At 37.4% G+C, this 27,679-nt stretch overlaps 4 protein-coding genes across 6 annotated transcripts; 2 read left to right on the top strand and 2 right to left on the bottom strand.

Moving 5' to 3' along the window:
• The first annotated feature begins 225 nt into the window (after nucleotides 1-225).
• Nucleotides 226-5,112, top strand: Ranbp21 (exportin-5-like protein Ranbp21). 2 transcript variants are annotated; one of them, XM_014236976.3, is made up of 3 exons: nucleotides 226-647; nucleotides 698-4,507; nucleotides 4,581-5,112. In XM_014236976.3, the coding sequence occupies exon 2, from the start codon at nucleotides 772-774 to the stop codon at nucleotides 4,465-4,467; it is 3,696 nt and encodes a 1,231-aa protein (XP_014092451.2). In that variant the 5' UTR covers nucleotides 226-647; nucleotides 698-771; the 3' UTR covers nucleotides 4,468-4,507; nucleotides 4,581-5,112. The 2 variants fall into 2 exon arrangements, with proteins under 2 accessions (XP_014092451.2, XP_014092459.2); XM_014236984.3 differs by having other exon boundaries at nucleotides 718-4,507.
• A 219-nt stretch (nucleotides 5,113-5,331) lies between these two features.
• LOC106618639 (uncharacterized) lies at nucleotides 5,332-17,108 on the bottom strand. Of its 2 annotated transcripts, XM_070109995.1 has the most exons (6): nucleotides 15,994-17,108; nucleotides 9,651-9,742; nucleotides 8,166-8,865; nucleotides 7,000-7,228; nucleotides 6,819-6,904; nucleotides 5,332-6,761 (listed from the first exon to the last, which is right to left on the bottom strand). In XM_070109995.1, the coding sequence occupies exons 3-6, from the start codon at nucleotides 8,779-8,781 to the stop codon at nucleotides 6,157-6,159; spliced, it is 1,536 nt and encodes a 511-aa protein (XP_069966096.1). In that variant the 5' UTR covers nucleotides 8,782-8,865; nucleotides 9,651-9,742; nucleotides 15,994-17,108; the 3' UTR covers nucleotides 5,332-6,156. The 2 variants fall into 2 exon arrangements, with proteins under 2 accessions (XP_069966096.1, XP_014091921.3); XM_014236446.3 differs by lacking the exon at nucleotides 9,651-9,742.
• Nucleotides 17,109-20,132: 3,024 nt separating this feature from the next.
• Nucleotides 20,133-24,635, bottom strand: Ubqn (ubiquilin). The gene is made up of 4 exons (XM_014238440.3): nucleotides 24,352-24,635; nucleotides 23,181-23,856; nucleotides 22,356-23,108; nucleotides 20,133-22,267 (listed from the first exon to the last, which is right to left on the bottom strand). Exons 1-4 carry the CDS (start codon nucleotides 24,448-24,450, stop codon nucleotides 22,191-22,193), a joined length of 1,605 nt encoding a protein of 534 aa, XP_014093915.1. The 5' UTR covers nucleotides 24,451-24,635; the 3' UTR covers nucleotides 20,133-22,190.
• A 474-nt stretch (nucleotides 24,636-25,109) lies between these two features.
• LOC106618163 (probable RNA-binding protein CG14230) lies at nucleotides 25,110-27,251 on the top strand. The gene is made up of 5 exons (XM_014235789.3): nucleotides 25,110-25,418; nucleotides 25,481-25,779; nucleotides 25,836-26,015; nucleotides 26,075-26,993; nucleotides 27,056-27,251. The coding sequence occupies exons 1-5, from the start codon at nucleotides 25,226-25,228 to the stop codon at nucleotides 27,232-27,234; spliced, it is 1,770 nt and encodes a 589-aa protein (XP_014091264.2). The 5' UTR covers nucleotides 25,110-25,225; the 3' UTR covers nucleotides 27,235-27,251.
• Nucleotides 27,252-27,679: the final 428 nt, after the last annotated feature.

Below are 27,679 nucleotides of genomic sequence, written 5' to 3' on the forward strand. Positions count from 1 at the left end.
AAAATTTTTTGTATTGAAAAATGTAAAAATATTTAAAATTCAAAGAGGACATTCAATAATACAAATGTTTTTGTGAAATATTGCTTATGTATAATCCACGTTATGATTAAATTATTTATACATACCTAAATGTTTAAAAAACTGTTCAGACATTCTACAGCTGTCAAGATACAACTACGAGTTGCGTATGTGTCAAAAGGGAGTAGTCCTTTATCGACATTTCCACCACTTTCAAACCCTGTATTCCACAAGGTGAGACAGGCTTGCTGTGTTCTTCTGCATAGAAATTTCAACAAATTAATTTAGCACATTTGTTTTAAAGTCTGATCTCTTTTATGAAAAATTTATTAAAGAGAATTTTTACATGAAGAGGATGTTTACTAAATCCCACGTTGAAGGTTAAACCCATTTGCATAAATAACAAATTACGCCGGTGAAGGATTTGTAACAGGTACACGCGCAAAGACAAAAAGAAGGAAAAGCAAAGAATATAAAAGGTGGCGGTGTGGTGGTGAGGAAGGAGTATTCAAAAGACGAAATTCGCATACCGCACACATCAGACAATTCCATACAGTTTCAAAGGGAACACAAAATTTTGCAAAGATTGTATGTGTGTGGTGGGCCGATTTACGAGACTTGAAATATCTGTGAGTATATATGAAATTCTAAGAGACGGTTGCAGCATGCACTAATTTAGTGGTTAATACATATTCATAGATCAGTTGAAGATAAGTAATTGATCATTGACAGTGGCGGATACAAGAGATTAAAATGACACAACGTGGAAATGTAGCCGCCCTTGGGGAAGAGCTTGCACAGGCCGTGGAATTAATAATGCGCCCAGACACAACACAACAGTCACGTATGGAAGCATACATGGCTTGTGAAAGATTCAAGGAGGAATCGCCTTTGTGTGCTCAAGTTGGGCTTTACCTAGCCAGCGGCCAACAATTTGGTCAAAATGTGAAACACTTTGGTCTACAATTAATGGAATACACAATTAAATTTAAATGGAACAGCATTTCGCATGAAGAAAAACTCTTCATAAAGGAGAACGCTATGAAGCTCTTACACTTTGGCGTAGGTCCAGCGGAAGATGTGAGTTTAGCACATTTGAAAGATGCGGTATCACGTATTATTGTGGAAATGATAAAACGTGAATGGCCACAGCAATGGACGACACTGTTATCTGAATTATCCGATGCTTGCAATAAAGGTGAACCTCAAACTGAATTAGTGCTTTTGGTTTTTCTACGTCTGGTAGAAGATGTTGCATTACTTCAGACAATTGAATCAAACCAGCGGCGTAAGGATATGTATCAGGCGTTAACCAACAACATGAACGACATATTCGAATTTTTCCAACGACTTATAGAATTGCATGTTACAAAATTCCGCGAAGCCACTGCCGTCGGCAACTTTCAAAAGGCTAATGCACATGGACGTGTGGTGGAAGTTGTATTACTCACACTAACTGGATTCGTAGAATGGGTTTCGATGAACCACATAACGTCAAATAATTGTAAATTATTACAAATACTTTGCATTTTGTTGAACGATAAAGCATTCCAATGCAACGCTGCTGAGTGCCTCTCACAAATAACTAATCGCAAGGGTCAGGTGAAAGAACGAAAACCGTTGTTGATGTTGTTCGGCGAAGAACCAATGCGTTACATATTCACGGCCAGCCAAACGCTTCCAGATGCTGCCAGCGCTACCGCTTTGGAGCAAAATCACAACTTTTTAAAGAAACTGCTAAATATGTTGAGCGGTTTGGCCCAACAAATTGTTATACTTTGGGGTAAGGAAGATGGCAACATACAGCGACCACCAAACTTTGAAATATTTCTCGAATGTTTGCTATTACTTGCGAGCCATCATTCGCTAACGGTGGCTCATGGTGCCACACTTATTTGGAATGTGTTGTTAAAACACGATGCCATTTCCAAAGATGTTACAGTGGTTCCTTACATTCCAAAATTGATAGCCGTTATTGGTCCGCGTATTATCAAAACGTTATATCCCAGCACACGAACTCTACCCACTACAGTTTCGACAGCGGCATACATTTGCTTAGAATATGACAGCGAAGAGGAGTTCGCTGTTTTCTATTACCGCTGCCGCACCGACTTTCTGGAGGTTTTTCGTCAAGCAACGCTGATTCAGCCTATCGTCACATTTACCTATTGTGAACAGTGGCTCAATGCACGTTTGTCCAAAGCACATACTGAACGCAACAACGTAAATTGTTCTGTACAAGATCCTGTCTACATGGAATGGGAGGCGCTGGTATGTGTAATCGATGGTGTTCTTAGTCGTATACTGCTGGTGTCTGAGCGCCCATCAGTACAATCGGGTTTGCGTTTGCTGGAGGAGTGTCTGAAAGTGGAAACCAGCGATCCATTAATACTCTCCATACTGCTCTCGTGTATTTCGGCGCTTTTCGTATTCCTTAGTATGTCGTCGTGTCAGATAACGCCAAATAATTGTGTAGCCATGAGTGGCGTATCTTTGTTGCCACGTGTGCTGGAGCGTATATTCCAGGCACTTGTCTTTCGTGATCCCACCGAACCGAATACAGACACAACAAGAGCGCAAGCCACAAAAAATTTACGACGTCATGCTGCCTCGTTGATGGTTAAGTTGGGTCACAAATACCCATTGCTACTGCTGCCCGTTTTCGATCAGATCGACTCTCATGTGCGGGCACTACTTGAAGATCCCCGACAAGCGCTTAATAAAATGGAACGTACTACGCTACAGGAGGCTCTTTTGTTAATATCCAATCATTTTTGCGATTACGAACGGCAGACTGTATTTGTGGCAAACATAATAAAGGACACACTACCACATTGGCCAACATTCGCAGAGGTTTTTAAATCGCCATACACATTTATACAGTTCGTGGGGCTGAACAAACCAGCAGTAACGCCAATTCAATCAGATCCACTTGGTTTGAATCGTGGTCACATGCTGGACGCTCTAAACGTTGTGTTGGCTGTTATTAAACGTTGCACCTGGCCTGACGATCCGGATCGTGCGTCTCGTGGTGGTTTTGTAGTTGGTTTCACAGAGCTTGGAAATCCTATTTGCCGTAATCCAGCCACACCACATGTCATTCCACTGCTGCCGCACATACTTGCGTTAATGCGTGTGCTCAACGAGCTCTACCGCCCGCAAGCCATGGCCTTGCTTTCGGAGGATTTCCGCAATGTATACACGCTGTTAGAGCATGAGAAAAAAATGTTGTTGGGTGTGTGTACACCGCCCGCCGATCCGCTTGATCCAACTGTCAAAAAGATGACTAGTACCGTGGACCGTATACAGCAATTTATGGCATTGCTATATGAGAGCTGTTATCACATGATGGGCTCAGCGGGTCCCTCTCTCGGTCGTGATCTTTATCAACTACAAGGCATTGCTGACGCGTTAATTAACAGCGTTTTCGCATCGTTAGAAGATGTGCCTGATTATCGGCTGCGTCCCATTGTACGCGTCTTCTTCAAACCGTTTGTATATTCTTGCCCGCCCGCCTTCTACGATTCGGTGCTAGTGCCGATATTTGCACATTTAGCGCCATTCATGTGCTATCACCTGATGCAGCGCTGGACATACATATCTTCGTTGTACGAATCGGGTCAATTGAATGAGGAGTCAAATGACACGCAAGAGGTGCTGGAAGATATGCTGAATCGTTCTTTGACACGTGAATATCTGGACGTGCTGAAAATTGCGCTTGTTGGTGCTGGCACTGACGGTGTTCACGCAGCCGCAAACATAACGGACGTTGCCATGGAGCCGGAGGAGCACTCTATGGATGGCACAACACAATCACGTGCAGCACAATCGGCATTGCTGTCCGACATTATCAGTGACTTGGGCGCTAAACTATTACGCAACGACGCAACAAGCAACTACATACTTATGACACTGATGGCCGCGTTATCTTGGCAAGACGGCACTTGCAGTATGAAAGCAGTTAATGTGGTAGCGCCGGTGATGCGTTTCTTGGCGACCAACGAGATACAGTTAATGGACCAAAACAAAGCAACGACCGCATTCCAAGCCGTGCTGCAGGGCCTACAAGTGCATGGCATGCATGATGCCAATCAAGCAGGACTTATAACGCTCGGTGTGCAATTCTATGAGCTGTTGCGCCCCAAATTCCCCATACTCAGCGAAGTGTTACGTAATATACCAAACGTGAATGCGGCGGATATACAGAAATTCGATGAGAAAGTAAGCGTGGCACCTTTGAAAGGCAACAAAGTGGACAAAGCCAAGAAGGATTTGTTTAAAAAGATGACCGCGCGCCTAGTGGGCCGTAGCGTAAATCAGATGTTCAGCCGCCAAATCGAAATTCTGAATTTGCCACCAATGCAGACGCGTGCACCTAAACCCAACACAGACATTGTGGATATTACGCAAAATTCGGGCATAACGCAGCTATTCCGCACGGAAAAGTGACCATTGGAGAAAGCAGCTGGTCATGCAACTAATGAAAAATGTGCGTATCTAAAACAAGCGAATTTTAATTTTAGAAATAATTTATTCCAATATTTTTTTTTTGTTTTTTCTAGCTTGAATTTAAAGACTTTGATGTATGTATGAAATGCTTATGCCGCTCAGAGACTGCGCTACAAATGATTATTTGGTTAAAAAATGCGTATTAATTGCATAACCAATAGGGAAAAATGTAAACTGGTGCAGCGTAGATTAATATATAAATATACATACACACTTATATACAACTTGGTGGGGAAGTGAAAGGCCGTTTGGAAATGTACTAACGCGAAATTCCATCAACTATACTACAAAATGTAGAACGAAATTACTTATTTACTTAGCTACATATGAAGTAATTTATAAATTATATATGTAAATGAATATATATGTTTATGTATATATATATACATAAATAATGTTTTTATTTAATTTTCAGTTTTAAAATTGTTTCTATTTGCGAAAATTTGCACTGTTTTTATGAATATTTTAAAATATTATGTAAGCGATTCTTTAGATATTTTTATTAAGCTATTATAAACGAAGTGAAGTATGAACGAAATAAACGAATTGCGTCTAAGCCGAGTGAAGCTTGAATGTTAGATAAAATATGTTTGATAACTTTAAATGAAAAAGCTGGGAAACACTTCTGGATTGGCAAGTAGTTATATCTGAGGCCCAGGTTTATTAGGCAAATAGCGCTAACTAAAACTGTAAAGCGTATATTGTAATCGGCAAATACGCATGTGAAACGTAAGACCAGTAGTTGCATTTCATATACATATGTACAATTGGCAGAAAAAATAATCAATAAAAAAATACTCACAATTGAGAAATCAAAAATATTTATTTTCTTACACTTAATAGCTATATACAAAAATTTGATATTTAGATTTATGCGTTGGTTTTGTTGTGAATGATGCACTCGTATTAAAAGAAAAATAGTTAACATTTAAAATAGATATGGCAATTTATTTTGTTTTATATTTCTCTAATAATCCGTTATAGTTTCTCTCTTTTGTTTGTTAATTATAAAATTAAAAAAAAAAAAAAATAAAAATAAAATTTTAATTAAATGCAAGTTATAAACAATTAAATTATAGTGTTGCGAAGGAACAAAAGAGGCAAGCATATGTCGTATTTTTGGGTTATACATATACATATATACTTAGATTAAATCTTAAATACAACAACATAAATATAAAACTTCGTAATGAAGCACCGTTTTTTGTTTCTAAGCTTTTCCTAAATTAAAAACTTTATCAACTACTCTTTACACTAGCTATTAAATGTATAATATAAAAATATTCAACATAAATAATAACACTACATTTACATGTTCCGTTTTGTTTAATGTTTAAATATAATATAGGTATATACATATATATATATATATATTTTTATATATTATATATGTGTATCTATATAAGTATTATATACACACAAATATGTTTTGTTTGCGTTTATTGTTACGTTTTATATTTGTATCGAACTGTTCGAATTATCGATATATTTTGCTCAACTTTCACTTCCGGCTGTCACTAACCATTTAAAAGTAACAAATATGGTAAGCTTCGGTATGATTGAAATGTGCATAGTGCTTGTAAATATTATTTATACATAAACGTAGTTATTTAATAACAATGTTAAAGACTACACCAACGTTGATAATTCATGCAGTGAAGGACTGGTTATATTGCTCATATCCAGAGTGCCGGGTATGCCCGGACTAACTGAGCCGCTAGCCTCACGCGCGCTTAACGTCAAACAACCGCCACCGTTTGATAATTGTGGTGGCAACGGTTTGGGTGTGGGCGGTGTTGCTGTTGATGGGCGTATTAGAAATGATGAATTTAGTGCACCCGCTGAGAGTAACGCGTTGAAGCTGCCGTGTGAATGATTTGGTGAGACCGGTGTCACGGAAGTCGGATGTAGTTGTGCGCCTAATTGTGTTTGTGTTTGCGATTGTGGCTGTGCATGCGTGTGTGGGTGTGCAGCATGCATGTGCGGCGCATAACTCATAAAGTGGTGCGTTTGGTGAGGACTTAAAAATTGCGCAGGCGGTGTTATAGGCCCAATGTGTGATACCATAGACATATTCAATGGTGGACTCCGATAGCTAATGGTTTTCTCCTTCTGCCAAATAAAAACATTATGGACCATTGCGCCGCCGCAAAATACGATACCAATGCCGATAAGTACGCTTGTGATAATAGCTGGTGTTGAGTGAAAATGGTTGAATGTATACAGGATAATGCCTGCAAAAGAAAATAAATTTTAAATGCTTGCATATAATTGGAATTTCACCAACTTACCCGTGAGAAAAATTGGTATGGATATAAAGAAACCACCGACAGCACAGGTGCGACTCGCACTTGATTTTTCCAAATATTTGTTATCTCTGTAACAAAAAAAAAAGAAAAGAAGCGAAATACGAAATAAATACAGATTTCTAAACGTACCATCAACAGTAAGCATAAGAAATATCACTCTTACCTGCCATCAAACATTGGTGATCGCACCAATTTCACAGCGAATAGAAACTGTATTGCACACACCAGCAAACAGCATAGATTTAGTGACAGCGAAAGTGCACAGAGTGCCAGCGTTACATCGTAGACAATTACGAAATCCTCAGCAGAGCTGCGCGTTAAAGCATCTTCGCGGGCATTCGGTGAAATTTTCAGCAGAAAAATTAATGACAGTAGCGCTAATAGTAGGGAAACTGCAAGCGGCATAAGGAGTAAAAGGAAACAAAACAAGCCAATGATTTACAGGTAATTAAGTACAAATGTGGAGTAAAACTACTTTTATATACAGTTACATACATATGCGCTACTTGATAAGAGGAAAGTTAACAAATATGGTGAGATTTGACTATTTTATTATTTTATTATATTATATATATATACACTCAGAGAAAAAAAAACGCAGTCGAAAATTTTCTAATATTCCATTTTTAAACTGTTACTATTCGCTCAAAATATGCTATTTGTCTGTTTTGACCTTTTTATTATGTGACTACATTGGTTTACCGTTATTCCTGAAACCGTTAGTTTCTGAACGCGTTTATTTCAGTATTTACGGTAGTTTCTTTTGAGTCAGTTGTAAAAATAAGCAAAGTTGAACATGCTGTTGTCAATAGAGAAGAAAGCAGTATTCATAGCTTTATACTTATATATTTATATTAATAAATTATTTTATGTTGTCTTTTGAATATCTTTTGTTAAAATCCGATAGTAATTATAGTTTTTAATAGAGATACAACAGCAAAACAATATTAAAAAATAACTTTTAAAAATTTAATTTAAAAAATTTTTTTTTTTAATTTTAATATAAAGTTTTCTATACAAGAATTTGATTTTGATCGGTCAGTTTGTATACTATAGCGGTCCGATACCGGCGGTTCCGACAAATGACCAGTTTCTTGGCGCGAAAAGGACGTGTGCAAAAATTCAGAACGATACCTCAAAAACTGAGGTAATAATTCGCATATACATATGCAGACAGACAGATATACGTATATGGCTTAATCAATCCAGCTCGCCATGCTAATCATGTATGTATATAATTTATAGGGTATCCGACGTTTCCTTCGAGGTTTTACAAAATTCAGGCTGTAATAAATTCACAATTTTTTTTTATATTGACGTCAATATTACCTAAGCATAATAGCCCCAAACTCGTTAGCGCCTCTCTTGGTCCTGGTCCATGTTTCGATTGATTTATCAGCACACCCGTTGTCAGATTATGACAATTGCTATAATTATGATTATTATAATGTGCGGTACTGTTGTTGTTATTATTATTATGATTTGTATTTGTATTTATTGTGCCAACAGTTGTGTTGTGCGCATTACTATTGTTATTGTTGTTGCAAGCTAGAATATGCTGATTTGTATATGTGTGCAAATTATTGCCAATTCCATTCGGTGTCAGGGGTGTAACTGGCGTCGCTGTTGTTGCCGTTGTCGTATTACCAGCGCTCGGTGTTAACGGTGTTAATGTATTTGTTGTGCCCGCCGATATAGGTGTTGAAGCGATATTTAATAATGTGGGTACGCGTTGACCTCCGTTCGCCGTCGCCGGCGTGTTGGCCGCGGTTTGTAGGGCGTTCTGTGTGGCACTTAAAGTGGAGATATTGAGCGGTTGTTGCGGACGCAGGTGTATATTGCGGTTAGAGGCCGTTGTAGAGTTGCCATTATTGGGATTATTACGCAACTGCCCATTCGCTGGTCCGACGCCCACTCCACCAGCATTTGAGGTGTGTTTTAACATTCTGCGAACTTCAAGAATTATTTCAGTGGGCAGAAGATTAGTTCCGTCGCGTTTTGGCGTTTCTGGTCACATTCTATTTAGGTTCTGAGAAAGTAAGAGAAAATTTGTTGAAAATAAGCGGTATATATGCAAGTGTGTACAACTTTATTTACGTTAAATCTTCAAAAATTTAATTTTTCTACACGTTGTAGAAAGAGCGACTGAGTCTTTTCCAGAACTTGCGGCTAAGAACACTCAGCACATCTACTATTGTCTGCCGAGAACAATTCCTAAACTAATCACAGTTATTCTGACAGTACACTTATTAAAGAAATGTAATTATTGCTAGATTGAGAGGGAGAGTTAACTCTTTCGACTAATCCATATAAACAGCGCGCGCAAACCGAACGCCTCATTTCTGGTGACAAGACGTGTGTTTATGAATATGACTTTGACTCCGAAAGTTGAAAGCGACACCGAAGAAACCAAAATTCACTGAAGGTCATACGAACCGTGTCTTAGGTATAAAAAGTTTTTGAAGGCGTTAATAAAGACTTGTATTAAAAGGCGTGAAAATGTAGGATATTTTTCGTCAGTCCGATTCAAATTTGATCAGCTGATAATAAGTTCTTATTCGTATGCACCATTAAACATAACTACATACATATGTAAATATGTTAGGCCATTTCAAATTATTGTTGCGGCAGAATTGCAAAATCACCGAAGCATGCTATTCGTACTTGTAAAATCATTTATGTTGGTACATGTTATTATCTCATCGTCATTAGATTTTCTGATTAAAGAATTTTGTAAATGTTTTTCAGCCATAAATTTAAATTTCTATACCAAACATAAACATATTTGTAATTAGCGTGCAACACAATGATTACCTTAAGCCTTAGATGAGCTTAATGGAAGCAAAAACAATGCACTAACGGCTACAATTCTGCTGCATACTAGGGTGTTCCAAGAAAACGCCGATCTAGAAAAGAAAAAAGTTGTCAACATCAGTTTATATAGCTGTTGTATGTTAGAGTGGTTGATTTTGATCGATCCATTTGTATGACAGCTACATATAAGCTATGGCGGTCTGATATCGGCGGTGCTGACAACGCGGCTTTTTGACTAAAAAATACACTTTTTGACTTAAACATCTTGTTAAAGATATCAAGCAGTTTAACAGCAGTTTAAGTAGCAACAATTAGACTCAGCGCAAAATATACCAGAAGTAGTTTGGAGCAATGCTGCCGCGTTGACAGTCCTTGACCGAATAAATATCCGTTACCTTCCGCTTACTTAGATCCGACTGTCGTGGTAACGATAGCCAATTCGTCTTCGCAATCAGTTCGAAGTAGATATTTCATAGGATCTTTCGGACCACCTTTGCATGCATTTCCGTAACGAAATTCGCGCCAATACAAGCGAAAAAAAAAACCTGAAGATAATGGTAAATACTTGAGAGCTTCATCTAACACCTAAATATGAATGAACAAGCAAGCAAATGACAGCGCCGTGCATGTGATTTGTATAGTGTACACAAATAGCTCCGTAACTACTTGTTGGCGAGTCTTTCATCGCCTCAACTTTCTTTCCACACAACTCCTCTCCACAGCCTAAACGTGAACTTGACGCAGCCTTGTGCGACCTCTTGCAGCACGCTTGTTGTTGTTTGTTATTTATCCATTTATTCCGCCAAGACTTTTCTTTTCCAACTGCTTAGCGGATTCTTATTTTCCGCATGTTGTTTTTCCAAGCTTCTTCCCAGCTATGCATTATATGTATGAGCCTCAGCGTTCGCATGCTAGCGGTCGGTGTTTTGAACTTGGTGAAAATGCAATTTGCCGTTGAGTGTAGCTTTGTACGAGTTGATTGGAGTTGGTGTTGTTGCTTTTATGTACCATCTCATTTAATGCAAATTTCTTTCACGTGCAATTTGTGCATTTAATTGCATTGCTCGCTTCTCTTCCCATTGTTTCTATTTCTAATTTAGTAAATTTTTTTATGTATGTATGTATGTATGTGAAATTACAGCTTTATGCAGTTTCTCTGCTCACAACTACACTAAGAAGTTCTCAAACCAAGTGAAAGTTTAAAAATCAATTTAAAATTTTAAAAATCTTTCGAAAGTTTGTCATGTGCGTACAACAATTTTTAAAATTTTTATGCGATAAATCTTACAAAAAAAACTCAAAAAAAAGGTTAAAAATTGCAAAAATATATAAACACGAAACAGCAACAAAATAGATACTTCGGACTACCATTGAAAGTCTACTTTACAAAAGCTTATATCTTTGGTAGGTGCTCATCGGGTTACGGCTGCAGCCGAGAACACTGTATATACACTCAAAGACCGACGAAACAAAAATATTTGCAAAAACGCTTATGGGAATGCTTTCTGCTACTAAAATCTCGACAGCTTCATCAATAATTTCGATAAGCACCACTAGAAGCGAAATCTTTAATAACTGCAAAACTATACTATTGAAAGTCGGCTCTCCGGCGGTGAGTAGGCTGGTCAAATTAGTTTTCGGAGGCGCTACATTTGTCGAATAACACCAAGGTGTACACCAGAAATAGAAGCAGCTCGTCAAGACAGTTCACCGCTAATTTAATAAATAATAACCGACAACAAAAGAGTACCGTTATTTGCATTAAAGTCATTTGAACTATTTTAGTCACCGAATGCTAGTTAACTACCAGTCCGCTCGGGAATTTCTCAAGGGCGCACTTTACTCATGTATGATTTAATGCGAGACTCGCTCATTTTCCATAATTTTACTCTCAAACGTGTTTCCTGTTTAAGTTGATAGCGATGGAAATCATCCTTGCTTTACTGCAAACGGTTCTATGAGAGGTCAATGAAGAAAATAATTTCACATAACATACGAGTATATCTCCAATTATGTGGCTGGCTCTAGGCGCTTGGCAGATATACGACGGTCTTTTTAACCGTGCTTAGGAGTTCTGCGCATCACAGCGGACAAGCGTCTCTAGCAGTCCCACCTGGGATGATTCATGGTCGCACTAATAACAGCCTATTTACCTAACCTAACCTATGTATATCTCCAATATGCGGAAATGCTTACGATGGCTAAAGAGTCCACCCTCAACCTTAGTAAAGTTAAAGCCCATCAGCTTCGGTTCTCATGTGAAAACAAATTTAGTTCTTCTTTAAAGAGGAATGAATAAATTAGTCTAAGAACATATTCATTATATTTAGTGTATTAATACAGAATGTGGTAGGGTTTGACAAGTATATTTTACTTCGAGACATTCAAAAATATTTGTGAGAGAAAAGTCATTGATTTTTTTTTTTGAAAATGCAGCAAGCCTAATTAAGACAAATAGAATATCTAACAACTAATCAAAATATACCCGGCCTCGTTCATATACCATTTTTTCCTACATTGCTGCAATCTTTTTTTTATACTCGTGCGAAGTTTAGTCTCCATATGTGATGCATACTTTCCACGGCAGTCGGGTCTACGTAATCGGTACGCACACGGCTTGTTTGCCGACCAAGGACTATCAACTCTCCGGCATTGCTTAAAAATAGTTTGGGAATGTTTACTTCCGCTACTACAACAACAAAAAACAAAAGAACAGAACATTAGAGAAATGCATAAAAACAAAGAAAACGCGTAGTAAAGTGTAAAAATAATTTCACGAAGCGATACTAAAAAAAAAATTATTAAATAAATGCCAAGCTGAAAAATTTACGAAAAACTACGAATAATTGTGCGACTACGCCTTACGTAGTGAATGCAAGGAGCGCGTGCGCGCTGCGCATATGCTCGAAAACGGCCGTTATGAATGCAAGCGTGTCAATGGCGGCAACAAAGCCGGCGCTGTTTCACAAAACCCCAATGACGCTGCACACCAATTCCCGAAGCATATAAAAAATTATAGAAAATATGTATTAATATACATATATACTTATGTAGGGTATATACATAAGTGCGTTTAAATACCAATGAGCAACTCGCAAGACAAACATGTATATTACAAGGGTGAGCGGACGTTGAAATTTCTTGTGTCTTTTTTTAACTTTTTATTTGTGTTTGTTCGAAACCACAGTGCACGCAGTGTTTGTCGACGACCGGTGTTTTAGGGGCGGTTTGCGCGTTACGCGAGGGTGGCGATGTTAACGGACAGGTGTTGCTGTCAAAGAAAGCTGAAAATACTGAATAAGAACGCATCAACAGTCTATACAAATGCTACTTTAGTAATGTATATACACACACGTGCTAACCACGCAAGGCATAAAAACTATCGTGTAGTGTAGAATATGAACGGCATGTCGTTTTCAAGCGTAGAACCGGCATTGGTTGACTTCGGGTTGCAAAAAAACTATCAATTTCCGTACTTAACAAGTTCGTCGAACTATGATGCTTTTGTTATAAACCCAAAATTGGTTGGCAATCACTGGATATTCATGATCTTGAGCTTACAGTTATGTACCTGTTGTCAATCTTACTATGGTAAATGACTGAGACTACTGCGGTCTTCTTTTAGTAGCCGATGTTGATTTCATATGAAAGTGAGTCCGTCGAAATACGAAGCATAATACCTCAATTACCACAATCGTACATCGTTGCAGCTGGCAGCGCCAAATGCAGGTACTCAGCCAGCTACCAATCGGAAAAAATCACTGACATAATCTAATCATAATCATATCAATACGGCAAAATTTAGTGGACCATACGCATATAATGCCAACTACCAACCAGCATATTGCAAATTCTCCAACACAACATATCATTTGGTCACACATTCGTGACATAATTGAGTGTCTGTCATCCGGCGCAACGAAAAATCCCTAACACATCACAAGATTCGCTCACTTCATAACATTTGATATCACTACCTAGGATGCCTGCCTGGCCAGCCGGTGCAGCAGGCTTTCTTATATATTTCAAATCATATGATATGGTCACTACGTCGCACGCGATATCACACGTTGTGGTGCCGGCTTGCCCAGCTGGCGTAGCAGGCTTTCTTATATAGTGCAGAGCCGGCTGGCTACCAAGCAAGCGGTGCAAAAAGTCACACGCGCATCATATGATATGGTCACTACGTTACATGCGATATTACACGTTGTGGTGCCGGCCTGCCCAGCTGGCGTAGCAAGCTTTCTTATATAGTGCAGAGCCGTCCGGCCACTATAGTCACCAGCACATCATATGACATGGTCACTACGTCGCATGCGATATCACATGTTGTGTTGCCGGCCTTCCAAACTGGCGTAGCAGGCTTTCTTATAAAGTGCAGAGCCGGCCAGTGGTGCTAAACCTGGCGAAAACGTCATATGATTTGGTCATATCGTCAGAACTGATATTACATCTTAGCTAGCCTACTGCCAGATGGGAATTTGATTAATTTTAGAAATGTGCTTGGGCTTAGTAACTCTAATAATGTTGTATCTAAAATCATTAGCTGTAACTTTTTTTTTTGTATTAACATTGAGCTTCTTAATCTCTGCCCTATAGTTTTCACTTTGTTGCCGATACTTGTTAAATTTTCTTATTAAAAAAAAGTTGAAATTGCTGCTGAATATTACACAGTACAACAATGATGATGGCATTCTTCTTCGTATCGTGATAATTGTTTTTCCTCATTATTGATACATAGACACACGCATATGTATAAGTAGACAATCATACAAATATTTGTTAAGAATTCCATTGCCAGCAGAATCTATAATCAAAAACTGCTACTCAAGTGAATTGCACTCAATATCTGTGTTTGTTGTAGTGGCAAGTGACCGTTGGCCGCTTTGAAATTTCCACCACAGCGGCACAAACAAATTATCCGAACGGCGACGCACTTTTGTTTTTATTTTAATGAACCAAAGATGACTGGTTCGACTGGCTGTTTCTACTTCTGCTTGTGTTGTGTTGTCTGTTCTTTTCAGTTGAAGAATGTTTGTAGTTGTTGTTATTTTTTTGAACCAACACTGTGCGCACAGCGCTTTTAAGCTTTGGTCCACTACTAAACGCTTATTGAATGCTGTAATGCTGTTGCAGGGGTATTCCAATGATCTTTGTCGATATTGAGAACTTGTTTGTGCTGCCGCTGGGAATGTTGAGCATGCGCACTACTAGCTCGCCTAAGAGCGAGCGGCTTGGATGGCTCTTGCGAACTAGCAAACATGTTTTGATGACGAGGTTTTATATTTTACAGGTGGGTTGTGATTTTTTTTTGTGTCTGCCTGTATAAATACTGTAATTTGTTTATGCTGTTAATATTAAATACTTTTTTTATAACCAAAACAGCTTTGATGATAAGGCATGATGACGTATAAAATTTTGTGTAAAAGTTGAGTGCGTCAGGTTGTGTTGATTTGTTATTTTTTTATTCGCGAGCGGAAAGAAATTTACTTTAAATTTTATCGCTACAAATTCGGAACGGATATTTTGACGGAGTTAAATTATAAAATTGTAGCAAAATTTTATTTTTTGTAACAGCGACCTTCGACAGACTATCTGAAACCACCGAATGTGTATTTCCGTTATGAAGAAACTGCTAATAAAATTTAACAAATACTTCAACTAACAGTGGTCCGCAGCAGTCAATGTCAAACCTCCATGAGCGCTCTCATATTACAACTATAGTGAAGTTTATGACTATTAAACTGATAAATTGAACTTTCTTTTAATATTTATTATAATTTGTTGAACTCTGAACAGAGTTTATTAAGTTCGCCATGAAGTTTGCAAATCCAGTAGCGTCGATTTAGCCTTATCCGACTGTCCATCTCTCTGTATATATGCGAACAAGTCTTTCAGTTTTTGAGCTATCAATTAGAAATTTCGATTTTCAGGTCTCTTTCTCCCCAAAAAGCTGCTCATTTGGCGGCCCCACTGATATCGGACCACTGTGGTATATACATAGCTGCCATACAAACTGAACGATCAAAATCAAGTTCTTGTATGCAAACCTTTTTTTTTAGTTTATAAAAGTTGCTTTAATTTCAGTGCAACTGAATTCAACTTTTTTTTTGGTTTTTTGTTACATTCGTATTATATGTAATACAAAGTTACAGTCCATTTTCACTTTGACACTTTGCCTAAATTAGCAAATCTAAGAATGCATATGTCAAGTGCCGCGCAAATTGCAATGCCTTTTTCATATTTGTTACTTTTTTTTCGTACAGAATTGCTACAAAAGTTAATCCTTTTCACGCTGCATTAAGACGTGCGTCTGCACTTTGCCTTACGTTTGTTTACTTACCTGTCGAAGTGCGAGTTCGTGCCTTCCAACGACAGGTAGTTGCTGTTTCTTGTGTTGTTTGCTGCTTATTCCCGATTTTCACATTTGCTAATACAATGTTGGTGAGTATATTTGTTTTCCATTTACTTTCTGCAACATTTGCTTTCAAATATTTTGGTGCGTTTTTCGTTTAAATGCAATTTCAAATTGAAACAGCAATGCAATAATCATACTTGTGTGTATGTATATCGATAACATTCAATCACTGCACATCTTAGCTTTTACAAAACGGCACTGTGGTGTGTATTTTCGTTTGGCAAAAATACGTTATTTGCGAAAATTAACTTATTTGCATAAAAGTTATTTTAAATCGCGTGCGCGTGTTCAAATACAGAGTACGTACGAATGTGTGCGTGCCTGAATTCGTTTATTCGCGCGTTCATTGCCTATTAGCCGTATCGTGTTGCAAGTAGCCGTTGTACGGAAATATGCGGCCAATTTTCTATATTGCGTCTTTTTTTGTGTGTTTGTGTCAGCGTACTGCAGGAAATAACTCTGGGCCGAACGGCAGCTCTAAAGAAATCGCACTAGCCATGCCAATGGGCGTACACATACACCACTATAAAATGAGCGCCCACAACTTCAAACAAATACCAAAATTTACAAAATTCGACATAACCGAGCGCACATCGAACATTTTCGAGATTTTCGTAAAATTTTATGCGAGTACCGAAACAATTATTTTTGCTGCTTTTGCAGTTTTGCCAAATTTTTTTTATATTTTATTTGAAACTTCATAACAATGTGTGTCTGTATGTGCATTTGTGCGCGAAATTCTTAGCAGTAGCGCTAGAAACCGTCCTTTTACATACGAAATAAGCGACTGCGCGTATGCGGTGTTGTTGCGCGACAATTTCCGACGACGTTCTCAACCTGACTGACTGACTGAGTGGCGAGTGCACAAAGTAAGTGAGACCAAAACCAATGCTAAACAAGTCAAAACTAAAGGCATATAGTTGAAATGAAATAAAACGAAAAGGCAATTTCAAATGATATATGAAAAAGCAATGGCAAATGCACAAAAGCAAAAGTAAAAGCAAAAACCAAACGGTTGGTAATTGTATCTGCGCGCTGCTGTTGAATGGGAATTTGGTTGTAGTACATATACATATGTATATACATATGGACAAAATATACATGAACCTGATCAACCGACAACAATAGCAATAAAAGCAATGTCTTGAAATTGTTGTAGTTGCAGGGCCGCATTCCTCTCCTTGGTATAACTTGCGGTCGCTGTTGTTGCTGTTGTCTGCCCCTTTGTGGTATTTGGTGTTGTTGTTGTTGTTGTCTTTGTTACTGCTGCTATCAATTATGCTTGTTGTTGTTGTCGCCGTCGCTATTTGTGGCGCTTTTAGCGCGCTTGTTTGTGGCACGTTCCCTTGCCGGCACCAACACCACCGCCATCAACAGCTGGTCGAGCGCATACTGCAAGTAGCAGCCGCCAGTCAACAAAAAATAAAAAAAAACCCATCCCGTTCCAATAGAAAATTTACGCCTTCGTTCATGCAACCCCTCGGCGTCTGCAGGCGCGCTGTCTACAGCAACGCAATCATCCAGCCGTACGTATGCATTCAGGATACTTGCCTTCTTGAAGTGGTGGTTTTTCACCTTGCCTGTTATTTAATTTCAAAAATACTCGCGCTCTCGGCAACGCATAGGCCTTACGTTTGCTCTTCCTTCCTTTCAACTCTTCCGCTCGTCGCAGTGTATTTCTTTTTGCTTTTATTTTTTTGTTATTTGGTGATTGTGGACTCAACATTCTTGCAAATGTTGTCGCAACCGGTTAACCAATGTATCGGTTAACTAATGTATAGTATATATTGGTGGTTGGTTGTGTGGATATTTTGGTATCTCGATCGTTTGTTGGTTTGGCCGATGATTCCTCAGTACATTTGAAAGCATAAACGCTATCTTTCCAATCGTTTCAGCATGCGATTTTGATTTCATCGCTCTAAGCTACACATTTACATACGTACTTACGTGTGTTTGTTGTCACGCTATCATATTCAGCGGTTTTGTGACTCTCAGTGCGATTCTGCGTTCTTAGTCCGTTGAGCGTGAATGCCGCAAACTAGTATTTCTTGCAGTTGCTTTGTATTTGACGATCTGCATGTGTGTCGGTTTTGTAAACTCTTTCAAAATGCTGACGGTTACGCTGTTTACAAACGAAGTTACATTCTCTTAATAAAGTCGTCGTTGGAGCTTTTAGTGTCAACGTAAAATAATAGTTTTATTCTTTCTAAATATGCGTGCGTTTACTCTTTTCTTTACGCTTTAAAAAGTTCGACACGAATGTGGCTAAGATGAGCTTTATTCGATTACGGATCCACAGAAGCCCAAAGTAGGCGGCGTCTGTTAATAATAAGGAGCAGTAAAGTAAAATATGCTTAGTTTAAAATTAATCGTAGCTGTGCAATGAAATGGCCACAGCAAAGCGCCCGAATTTTGCTGGAAAGCCTACGACTAAAAGAGTTTAATAAAAATCACGCTCTATCCGACTAATTTGCGTTTACATTCGATCTAATTAGAAGGAGAACATAATATTTATGACATATCATACAAGAAATACACTCGCAGATATGACTGTGTCTACCAAAAGGCTATTAGACACGACAGTTTTTGTTATAATTAATTAATATATCAACCATAGTTTGAACCTCTGATTCTTCTTCTTCTTTGGCACTACAACCGTGGCTTAGTCTCGGCCGAGAATACCAAACTTTGCTATTTGCCTGTATAGTTTGCGAGGTCACGCCAGTTGTACATCCCAAGTTCAGACCGATCCCTATGCACTTCGTCCTTTCATTGAATGCGTGGGCGCTGCTGCTTCTGTTGTACACCAATGGGTCTCGATTCGAAGGAGCATCGTCTTCCATGCGTACAACATGGCCTAACCACATTCATTGCATTTTTATACGTTTAAATACATATGTCGCTATAGAGCTCATAAAGTTCGTGGTTCCATTTGCTTCGGTACTCATCGCACACGCTCAGTGCTTTCTCATCTAGCTTCATCATGGTTCATGTTTCTGTGTCGTATAATAATACGAGAATGATAAGATTGCCTGACGATCTTAAAATAGAACCTGTTGGCAAGAGTTATTCTGCGCTTGGCCTTGGCTTAGACTGTTGGTGGTATTTATGCTGGTTCAGAGATAGACAAAGTGCTTTTTCAAATTTATACTTGTCATTAGTGGCGTGGTTCCCAAGTACTTTGTCTTGCCCTCGTTCACCACAACCTACACCAAGACCAACCTCTTTTGCTTGAAAAAGACTGCGCTGAGACTCTGTTGTTAAGGCCTGTGATATCCATGTCATCCGCCACGTACTCCAGTAGCATTGTCCTTTTAGAGTAGACAGTACTACTGCGTTACAAATTAGCGGCGCTAATCACTTTTTGCATTAGAATGAAGTAGATGGACGCGAGGGAATCACGCTATCTAAAACCTCGTTTGGTATCGAACGGCTGGCGGAGGACCTTCCCTTTCTTGACAGATCTGATGGCTGTGCTCAACGGCATTCTGCATAACCGTATGAGTTTCGTTTGTATATACTCGAACTAATTCGCCAGTTTTTGTGATATCGATCTAAAATTTTCCGCACGTTCTTTTCTTTCCAAGAAGTTGCTCATTTGTTGGAACGGCGGATGTCGGATCATTATCGTGTATAGCTGGCATACAAACTGAACTATCAAAATCAAGTTCCTGTATGCAAAATTTTTTTTATTTTACCAGATATCTTCACGGAATTCGGCATGGATTATAGTTTAAGGCAACAATAGCATCTCCAAACAAATTAGTCAGATCGGACTACTATCAGCATATAGCCGCCATTCAAACTGACCGATCAAAATCTGGATCTTGTATGGAAAACTTTTTTATTTGACAAGATGGGTGCATTCGAGCTATGTAATAATTGCAGCAGTACAGCAACTGTGTTGCTGATACTCTGGTGATGTGCAGACAAAAATTTAGTGTTGCCGATTATTTGTATGCAAAAAATGACAGTAAAACGTAATGCTGTTGCAAGTGTTGCCAAAAATTCACGCAGAACGTGATACTGGTTTTTTTTTATTCATAAAAGTGAAAACTCTGGTCTTCTTCACCTTTAAAATAGAAGTAAACTTTATTTTTCAACACAATGTGACACCGTTTATTATATGTATGTAATCTTATATATGTATATATTTCTTTCATTTCTAATATTATTTTAGTACTTTTTATACATATTTTTTTGTAATGTTTTTATTGAAAATATTCTGTTATGGAAACTTCCCATTCTATTTTTATTTGTTTAGTGAAAATTCTTGACTTCATTCATATTCCGCTTGTTTATTGTATTTTCATTATAAACTTGAATGTAGGTATATATGCCTGCTGTATATATGTAGGTATGTATGTGCTATTTACGCATACTACATATATGTAGTTATGTAATTTTGTAAGCTAATAATAGTAGATATTGATATACATACATAGTTAGTTGATAATTATAAAAGAACATAAAATACGTAATAACATTCTAAAATAATCAGAATTAATCAATGAAAATGTACTTTTTTGTATCATAAAATTTCTTTCATATAATAGTAGCAGTTGTACATAGTTATGTATGTATGTGTATGTAGCTTGCCAGGCTTTCTATATGCTCACCACATTTCCCTTTTAAGCCTGAATCAATAAAAGTTTTTGTTTGTTTAGATTCTTATGCCGAAATAAATTTGTTCAACTACTTATTTTTTTAACATTACTTGGGTAATTTGAAACCCGGAATTGCTAAAAAAAAATAAACATTCATACTTTTGTAAAAGGGCACCTATTTGCACAGCGCACCTTAATAATATTAAAATGTTGGGGAGAATGTTGTTAAATATTGGAATAATTAAAGCAACTGGAATATTAATGTAATGTATTATTTAATGCCTTTTTACACTATATGCGTTTAATAGTCAAATTCAAAATAAAAAAAAATTGCGTATTGTTGAGATTTTTTGAATGTTTCAAAACTTTTTTATTTTAGATAGAGAATTGTTTTTTAAATCAATTTAAAATTTTTCGTTAACAGTTTTTCTTTTAAACATATTTTTGAAAAGGACATATTTGTAAGTTTCTTTAAGCATACTTTTTTTTCCATTATTTTATATATATTTTTTTTAATTTAATTAAATTTTTAATTTTTTTTGGCTATTTTTTTTTTTATATTTTTAATTTTTTTATTGCCTATTATTTGATTTTTTTTTCATTTTATATAATTTTTATATTTGATTTATTATTTATTTTATATATTTTTTATTTTTATTTATTATTCATTTTATTTATTATTTGTTTTATTTATTATTTTTATTTATTTTTTATTTTATATAAATTTTTTATGTTATTTATTTTTTATTTTATATAATTTTTTTATTTTATTTATTTATTATTTTATATACTTTTTTTTACTTTAATATTTTAGTATATTTTTTTCTATTATTTAATCTTTTTCTTTAATTAATGTAATTTTTTATTTAATTTTAATTTATTTTTTCTTTTATTTAATATTTTCGATTTAATTTCCAAAAGAAGAATATTAATATATTTTTTATTTTGCATTTATTTGTTTTCATTTAATACGACAGTTGGTGTTCGAAATGTATTTTAAGATAAATATTTATAAAAATTTAATTAACGTTTTTTTTACAAACATTTAAACGAACTTTTTAGAATTTAATACAGTTGCTATGAATTTGACCATTAAACGCATTGAAATCGTAATTTACCAAAGTTTAGTAAAAATTATATGTAAATTACTTTATGTTTCCTTTGTTTACTTGTTTCTATTTTAATATTTATTTTTCTTCTATACCCTCTTATTTCATACCTTCCATGTTTACTTTAGTGTCGCTTTTACTTTTGGTATACAATTTTTTTTTTTGTAATTTCACGAAATATTGCCGCGGTCCCAAGCAAACTTTTTTTTTTTTTGTAATTTCTTATGTTTCATTTGGTTAATTTGCTGGGACAGTAGTAATTCACTTAGTTATTTTTGTTTAGGGTAAAGCGAAGGGGTTTGTCTCTAGGCCATCTAGTTAGCAGCAGCAACAGCAGTTGTATTTTGTTTTTTTGTTGTTAATTTCGTGTTTTTATTAAATAAACAATTTCAATTTAAGGATGATGTTAACTTAAAGATAATTGGTTTAGTTCCAATAACCGCTCAACAGCAGAATTTATGTCGCCAAAAGTAGCAATTAGCGCTGCAAAAATGGAAAGATTTTAATAGCACGCATATAAATATATAGAAAAAAGTATTTGCAACATAAACTACATAATTTCTTAACTCACCTTGCAAGTTGGCCTCCCGATTGGCGAAGCCCATAGCCGCCAGTTGCTCCAGTTGTGACTGATAGCGCACCTCAGGCGGCTGCGTGTTGTCCGCCTGCATGGTCACGCCGTTCAACATGCGCGAGACAAAGTCGTTGAAGAGTTGGGCATTCGGTCCGCCGCCGGGTGCTGTAGCGGGACGATTGGTATCGCCACCGCCGCTGGTGGTGTTCGTAGTTGAGGTTGTTGTACCGGTGGAACTCTCTGTATTGCCAGGTGGTGGTGGTGGTATGCCCAAAGAACCGACCAGACCGGGCGCCGCCGAACGCAATTGCTCCATGCCTTGCTGTATTTGCATAATTGCATTTAGTGCCTCGGGATTGGTCATCATATTCTGTACTTCGGGATTTTGCATTTGATTAAGGAACTGCGGCATCAATTGACGCACCTGATCCTGTAGTTGCCGATTATTAGCCATTAGTGGACTGGTGCTGAGCAGACGTGAAGCCATATCTGGATCCTGTGCCATAGCGTCCATCATGGAGCGCGTATAGGGTGCATTTAAGAGATTTTGCATTAACGATGGGTTTTCCGCCATTTGTTGCATAAGACTCTGCATGGCGGGCGTGTTGAGCACGCCGCGTGGCGGCAAGTCTGGATTGGCACCAGACGCAGCACCATCACTACCAGCTGTGCCACTAGGATTGCCGCTACCGCCCCATGGATTTGGTAGTGGTTGACGATTCTCCGTGCCTTGCTGCGGATTTATGCCGCCTAAAAATTAAATTGAAACATAAAAATATAAAATGTGTGACGTGAAGTGATTTTGCCACTGCTTATGCATACCGCCAGAACTATCCATTAGACCGGAAAATGGATTGCGTGTAAACGAATCGCTTGCTGCATTCAACATTGGCTCCTGTATATCGCGGTAAATGCGTTGAAGCGCATTGTAACCGCCAGGCACCGATTCCAAGTTCGACATTGCTCGGTCATGTGAACGCATCAGCTCTTGCAACATAGATGGATTGCGCGCTAACTCCATTGTTTGACGTAGCAATTCGGGATTGTTTAGCATATGCGATATTTCAGGATTGCGCTGCATTAAGTCCTGCATTTGCGGATTCGAGGTGAAAAGAGTGCGCATAATCTCCGGATTATTCATCATTTGTTGTACGAGAGGGTTATCAAGTACTGAGCGTAACATGTCACCGTTGTTTAACAATTCACTTTGCATGCGAGCTTGCAAATCCATAAAAGACCCGGTACCTGCGCCCAATGCATCCATACCAGCCAATCCACCCAATTGGTTAAGACCGAACGGTGTTTGACGTACATCAGCGGCTGGACGTGCGGCAGGTTCTGCTGCCCTTGTAGGTGCTTTGATGACCAGATGAACTGTTAGACCATCTTTAATGTTGTGAGTCTTTAATGTATCAGTGTCTTTCATAATTTTGCCAGCAAAAATTAGTACCAGCTGTTCGGGTTCAGAGTCGAATTTCTGCGCCACAAGTTGTTTGAACTAAAAAAGATATGTTTGTAATGATTATTGCACCATACAAATTAATCATTACTATCGATTATACACGTCACAGATAATTTTTTTCATTTTAACCCCGACGATTTGCTTTATATGCGGTTTCGCACCACGACAACCGCCGATGCTGGTCGGACACTTAATCATCACCCAATATTAGAAACAAAAATCAATCAAATAAAACGATGAAAATTAAAAGCAAAACAAAACTATGTATGCGGTTGCGCCACCGCTTCTGCACATTCATTGTTTTGAGTGGTGCAATCATCAATTTCGTAAAATTTGTGCATTCTGACATTTTGCCATATCTTTGCGCCAATCACCTGCCAACACGCAAACAAAAGCGACGAGAACATGTACTCATGTAATGCAATAAAACTGAGCAAATGTCACATGAGAGTTACATGCGGAGATACTGTCTGGCTTTCAAGAAGCCAGCTAAAAATATTCAGCTTAAATATTAGCTCAAAGTACACTCACGTCCTTAATTCCAGAATCTTCATCAACCTCGATTGTTTTCTTCTCCTTCGGTGTTTTTACGTTGACAACGATGCGCTTGCTATTGCCTCCTTCTGCCATTTTTGTTTAGTTTTTGAAAGGTTTTGCAATGATTTTTTTCTCAATTTACTTCGATATTAGTTTTAAGAAATTTCGAGTTTTTTATTTAGCAAAATTGCTGCAAGAATTTTCATAGATTGAAAAATTTTGTCAATTAAAAACTAATTCGTCACTTTCGTATAACACACACACGGCATGAAAAAAATTAACGAAACAGTGTCGCATTTCGTTTGACGATGCCTACCCGATTGGAAAACGTAGAGTTGTATTGGTCAATAAAGTGTTGTAAAATATTATACAAAAATATATTTACATATATTTAATAACTTTTTAAACTAAATATTTATAAAACCTTTATAAATTGTAGTTACCATATTTCATTGCAAAATTTTATACAAAAGCATCTGCACAAATCGTGGGTGTTAAGAAAATGTACGTGGAAGTTTTGTAATAACCTATTATGTAACTTTAATTTAACTTTTTTCATTAAAAATTGTTCACAACAATAAACCAAATAAGTTATAAATATAGAAATTGATTTATTTCTATATACATTAATTGTCAAATAACTTAAAAATTAATTTTTATCAAATACTTCACTTACACTTAATAAGTAATCGATAAATGAATGTCAATAGCAAATATCATGTCGCCTTTCACTGAATATACTCGTCTATTGACAGTAATTTATTTACAACAATGTGTTGTGCGGTGTATTTTATTTTTACACGTGTGTCGCTGAAATTTTTTGTTTAAGTTAAAATTTGGCTAACAATATTTATTATTCCACAACTTAATGGGTTCCACCCGTTTCTTTGTGGCTAATTTGCCACCTAATGCAACTGAGAAACATGTGAATGAAGTTTTTCAGGATTACGGTGCTGTTGAACGTGTTGAGCTGAAGACCAAGGAGAACCCATTTGAACCAGAGGATGTCAAAGTGTTAGCGTTTGTAACGCTACAAATTCATCCGAATGATGTAAACAATTGTATGGACTCTGACAAACATTATCCATAAAATAATTTAATTACTTTAAAATTTCGATTGTAGGCGTTGATGCGCTTAATTGGGTGAAAATTCAAGGAGCTAAAATCAAGGTTTCTGTGGCAAAGGAATCATTTTTGGAACGTCTAAAACGTGAACGCGAAGAAGCTGAGAAAGGCAAGACGGCTGATACAAAAGTCACTTGGAATGAAGAGCAAAAAGAGTCTGTGTTGCCGCGCAGCGCTGAGAATACGCGCAAAAAATTTACGGAGGAAGATTTGACTGCTTTAGAAAATGACGACGAAATCGCAGCAGACTTGCTGATAAGCAAAAAGCGTGCAGCTACTTCATTGCACAATGGAAAAGTAAAATTTATACAAATATGCTAACATTGAATATTAATGCATTATGTATTATCTAGATTGTTATACAAAACTACGATACGGCGCCGTTGCATATCATCGAGGGAGTGAAAAGGAAAAAGAAGAAGCCGGATGGAACGGAAACTATTTCGGAACAGAAGCGTAAGGAATCCCAAAACAAAATGACAAAGCAATATAAAGAAAAGAAATCCGTCATACAGCAGGCGCTTTCCGGCATGGTTATTGAATATACACATTTATTTTTTGCCAAATTATTTTAAAACACCAACAATTACAGGATGCGCCTAAAGCAAAGAAAATCAAGTTTAGCGATGACGAGGAGGAGGATGAGGCAACAAGTCCGATTTTAAATCATAAATCTAAAACAAACATTTTTGGCTCTGATGAAGAAGATGATAATGAAGCTGGTGAACAGCTTCAACTAAAACCAGAACTTTTTGGCAAAAAAGGCGCAAAGCTCGTAGAACTGCAAAGCAAACAAAGTGTGGATCCACGTTTCCGCATAGATGCCAAATTTGTCGAAGATGATGAAGAGGAAGATCAGGAGCAAGCTGAGACAGCTGCCAAAACTGAGAAGAGTAGTAAGGAAGTAAACGAGCGTAGTTGGCAAATGGGCATACTAGAACAGGTCGTGGGCACCAAAATCGACACCACCGACAATGCACAAAAAGCTGCGCGCAAGAAACGCATGCTGCGCTATGATCCATCCAAAGAAGAGCATCAAAAACTACTACGTACCAGCAACAAAGAGGCACAACCAGCGGCCGACGCTGTGGCGCAAACAACTGCGGGCAAGAAGAAACAAAAGAAAAAACAAGCAGAAATTGAAGAGACCACAGTGGCCGATGCAGGACCAGAAGTCTCAAAAGAGGTTTTCTATATGGTCACCGATACGTTGGCGGAATCGCTCAAAACGCGCGGTGATGGTTTCAGCTTGCTGAATATGTTCGGTAGCGCACAGGTGCAAGACAAGCGTGCTGATGAGCTGAAAAAAGTATCCGATGCGAAGATACTTTTGAATAAACTAGACAAAAATGCTTTAAATCCATTCAAATATGACTCATCATCAGATGAAGAGGGTGTAAATGAGTCACCCAAGCACACTGCTAAAGACGGTGCGCCGAAGAAGTCCAAACAGCAAAATAAAATTTTATTGGAAAGCTTCTTCATACCCAGAAACGATGCACGATTAAAAGGTAAACCACATACATCTATTTGTCTGCAATATTTCTATAGCATAGCGCTTTTACTTTTGTAGAAGGCGCTAAATTTTTCCATTACGAAAAGAAGGACGCGCCGGAGGAGGACTATGAAGCTGTGCGCAATCGTTTGAAACTTTTAATTAGAAGTAAAATTAATAAAACTAAGAAAAATTTGATTGGCAACAGTGGCGTTGGTGGGGTGAGTCGCAAAAAACGAATAAAAGGACGCCATTGAATTGGCCAAATTCGACATACAGCGTATTTTCATATCAAAGCAGGGAATGTTAATAAATAGAGAAGGCGCAAATGTTTGCTGTGCTAAAGTGTAAATTGATAAATTGTTCCAGAAAATGCGCAAATCCGAAAATTAAATTACACCAGTTCAAAAAGGAACCTTCCCCTTTTTATAAGCGAACTCAACAAATTACACCACACTAAGCAGAAACCAAGTGTACTTTCACCACCTTATAAAGGAACGGCTAATATATGTATGCGCAGATGTTCTTTGCCATGAGTGTTAAGGAAAAGTAGAATAACAAAAACATAATGTGCAAATGTAAATCAGCAAGCGCATAATTCATGTAAGAACATTCTTTGTGTCTATTTGCCTTTTCCCCGTTTTGATCACTGCGTGGTTTCTAAAGTTTTGAAGTTGTATTTTTCGAAGTTCCCTCTTGTGA

Source organism: Bactrocera oleae, chromosome 5, assembly GCF_042242935.1.
Source record: "Bactrocera oleae isolate idBacOlea1 chromosome 5, idBacOlea1, whole genome shotgun sequence".
Classification (NCBI taxonomy): Eukaryota; Metazoa; Arthropoda; class Insecta; order Diptera; family Tephritidae; genus Bactrocera; species Bactrocera oleae.

What these genes read in the sequence shown, in the direction of transcription:
- Ranbp21 (XM_014236976.3), top strand. Translation starts at nt 772, where the DNA reads ATGACACAACGTGGAAATGTAGCCGCCCTTGGGGAAGAGCTTGCACAG.
- LOC106618639 (XM_014236446.3), bottom strand. Translation starts at nt 8,781, where the DNA reads ATGTTAAAACACACCTCAAATGCTGGTGGAGTGGGCGTCGGACCAGCG. An exon ending in TTTGGGGCTATTATGCTTAG is followed by an intron (nt 7,229 to 8,165) that starts GTAATATTGACG and finishes TGCCGCTTGCAG; the next exon opens with TTTCCCTACTATTAGCGCTA. An exon ending in CATACCAATTTTTCTCACGG is followed by an intron (nt 6,762 to 6,818) that starts GTAAGTTGGTGA and finishes TTTCTTTTGCAG; the next exon opens with GCATTATCCTGTATACATTC.
- Ubqn (XM_014238440.3), bottom strand. Translation starts at nt 24,450, where the DNA reads ATGGCAGAAGGAGGCAATAGCAAGCGCATCGTTGTCAACGTAAAAACA. An exon ending in TCTAATGGATAGTTCTGGCG is followed by an intron (nt 23,109 to 23,180) that starts GTATGCATAAGC and finishes TTTAATTTTTAG; the next exon opens with GCGGCATAAATCCGCAGCAA. An exon ending in TCGGGAGGCCAACTTGCAAG is followed by an intron (nt 22,268 to 22,355) that starts GTGAGTTAAGAA and finishes CCATTTTTGCAG; the next exon opens with CGCTAATTGCTACTTTTGGC.
- LOC106618163 (XM_014235789.3), top strand. Translation starts at nt 25,226, where the DNA reads ATGGGTTCCACCCGTTTCTTTGTGGCTAATTTGCCACCTAATGCAACT. An exon ending in CTTCATTGCACAATGGAAAA is followed by an intron (nt 25,780 to 25,835) that starts GTAAAATTTATA and finishes TGTATTATCTAG; the next exon opens with ATTGTTATACAAAACTACGA. An exon ending in AGCAGGCGCTTTCCGGCATG is followed by an intron (nt 26,016 to 26,074) that starts GTTATTGAATAT and finishes CAACAATTACAG; the next exon opens with GATGCGCCTAAAGCAAAGAA.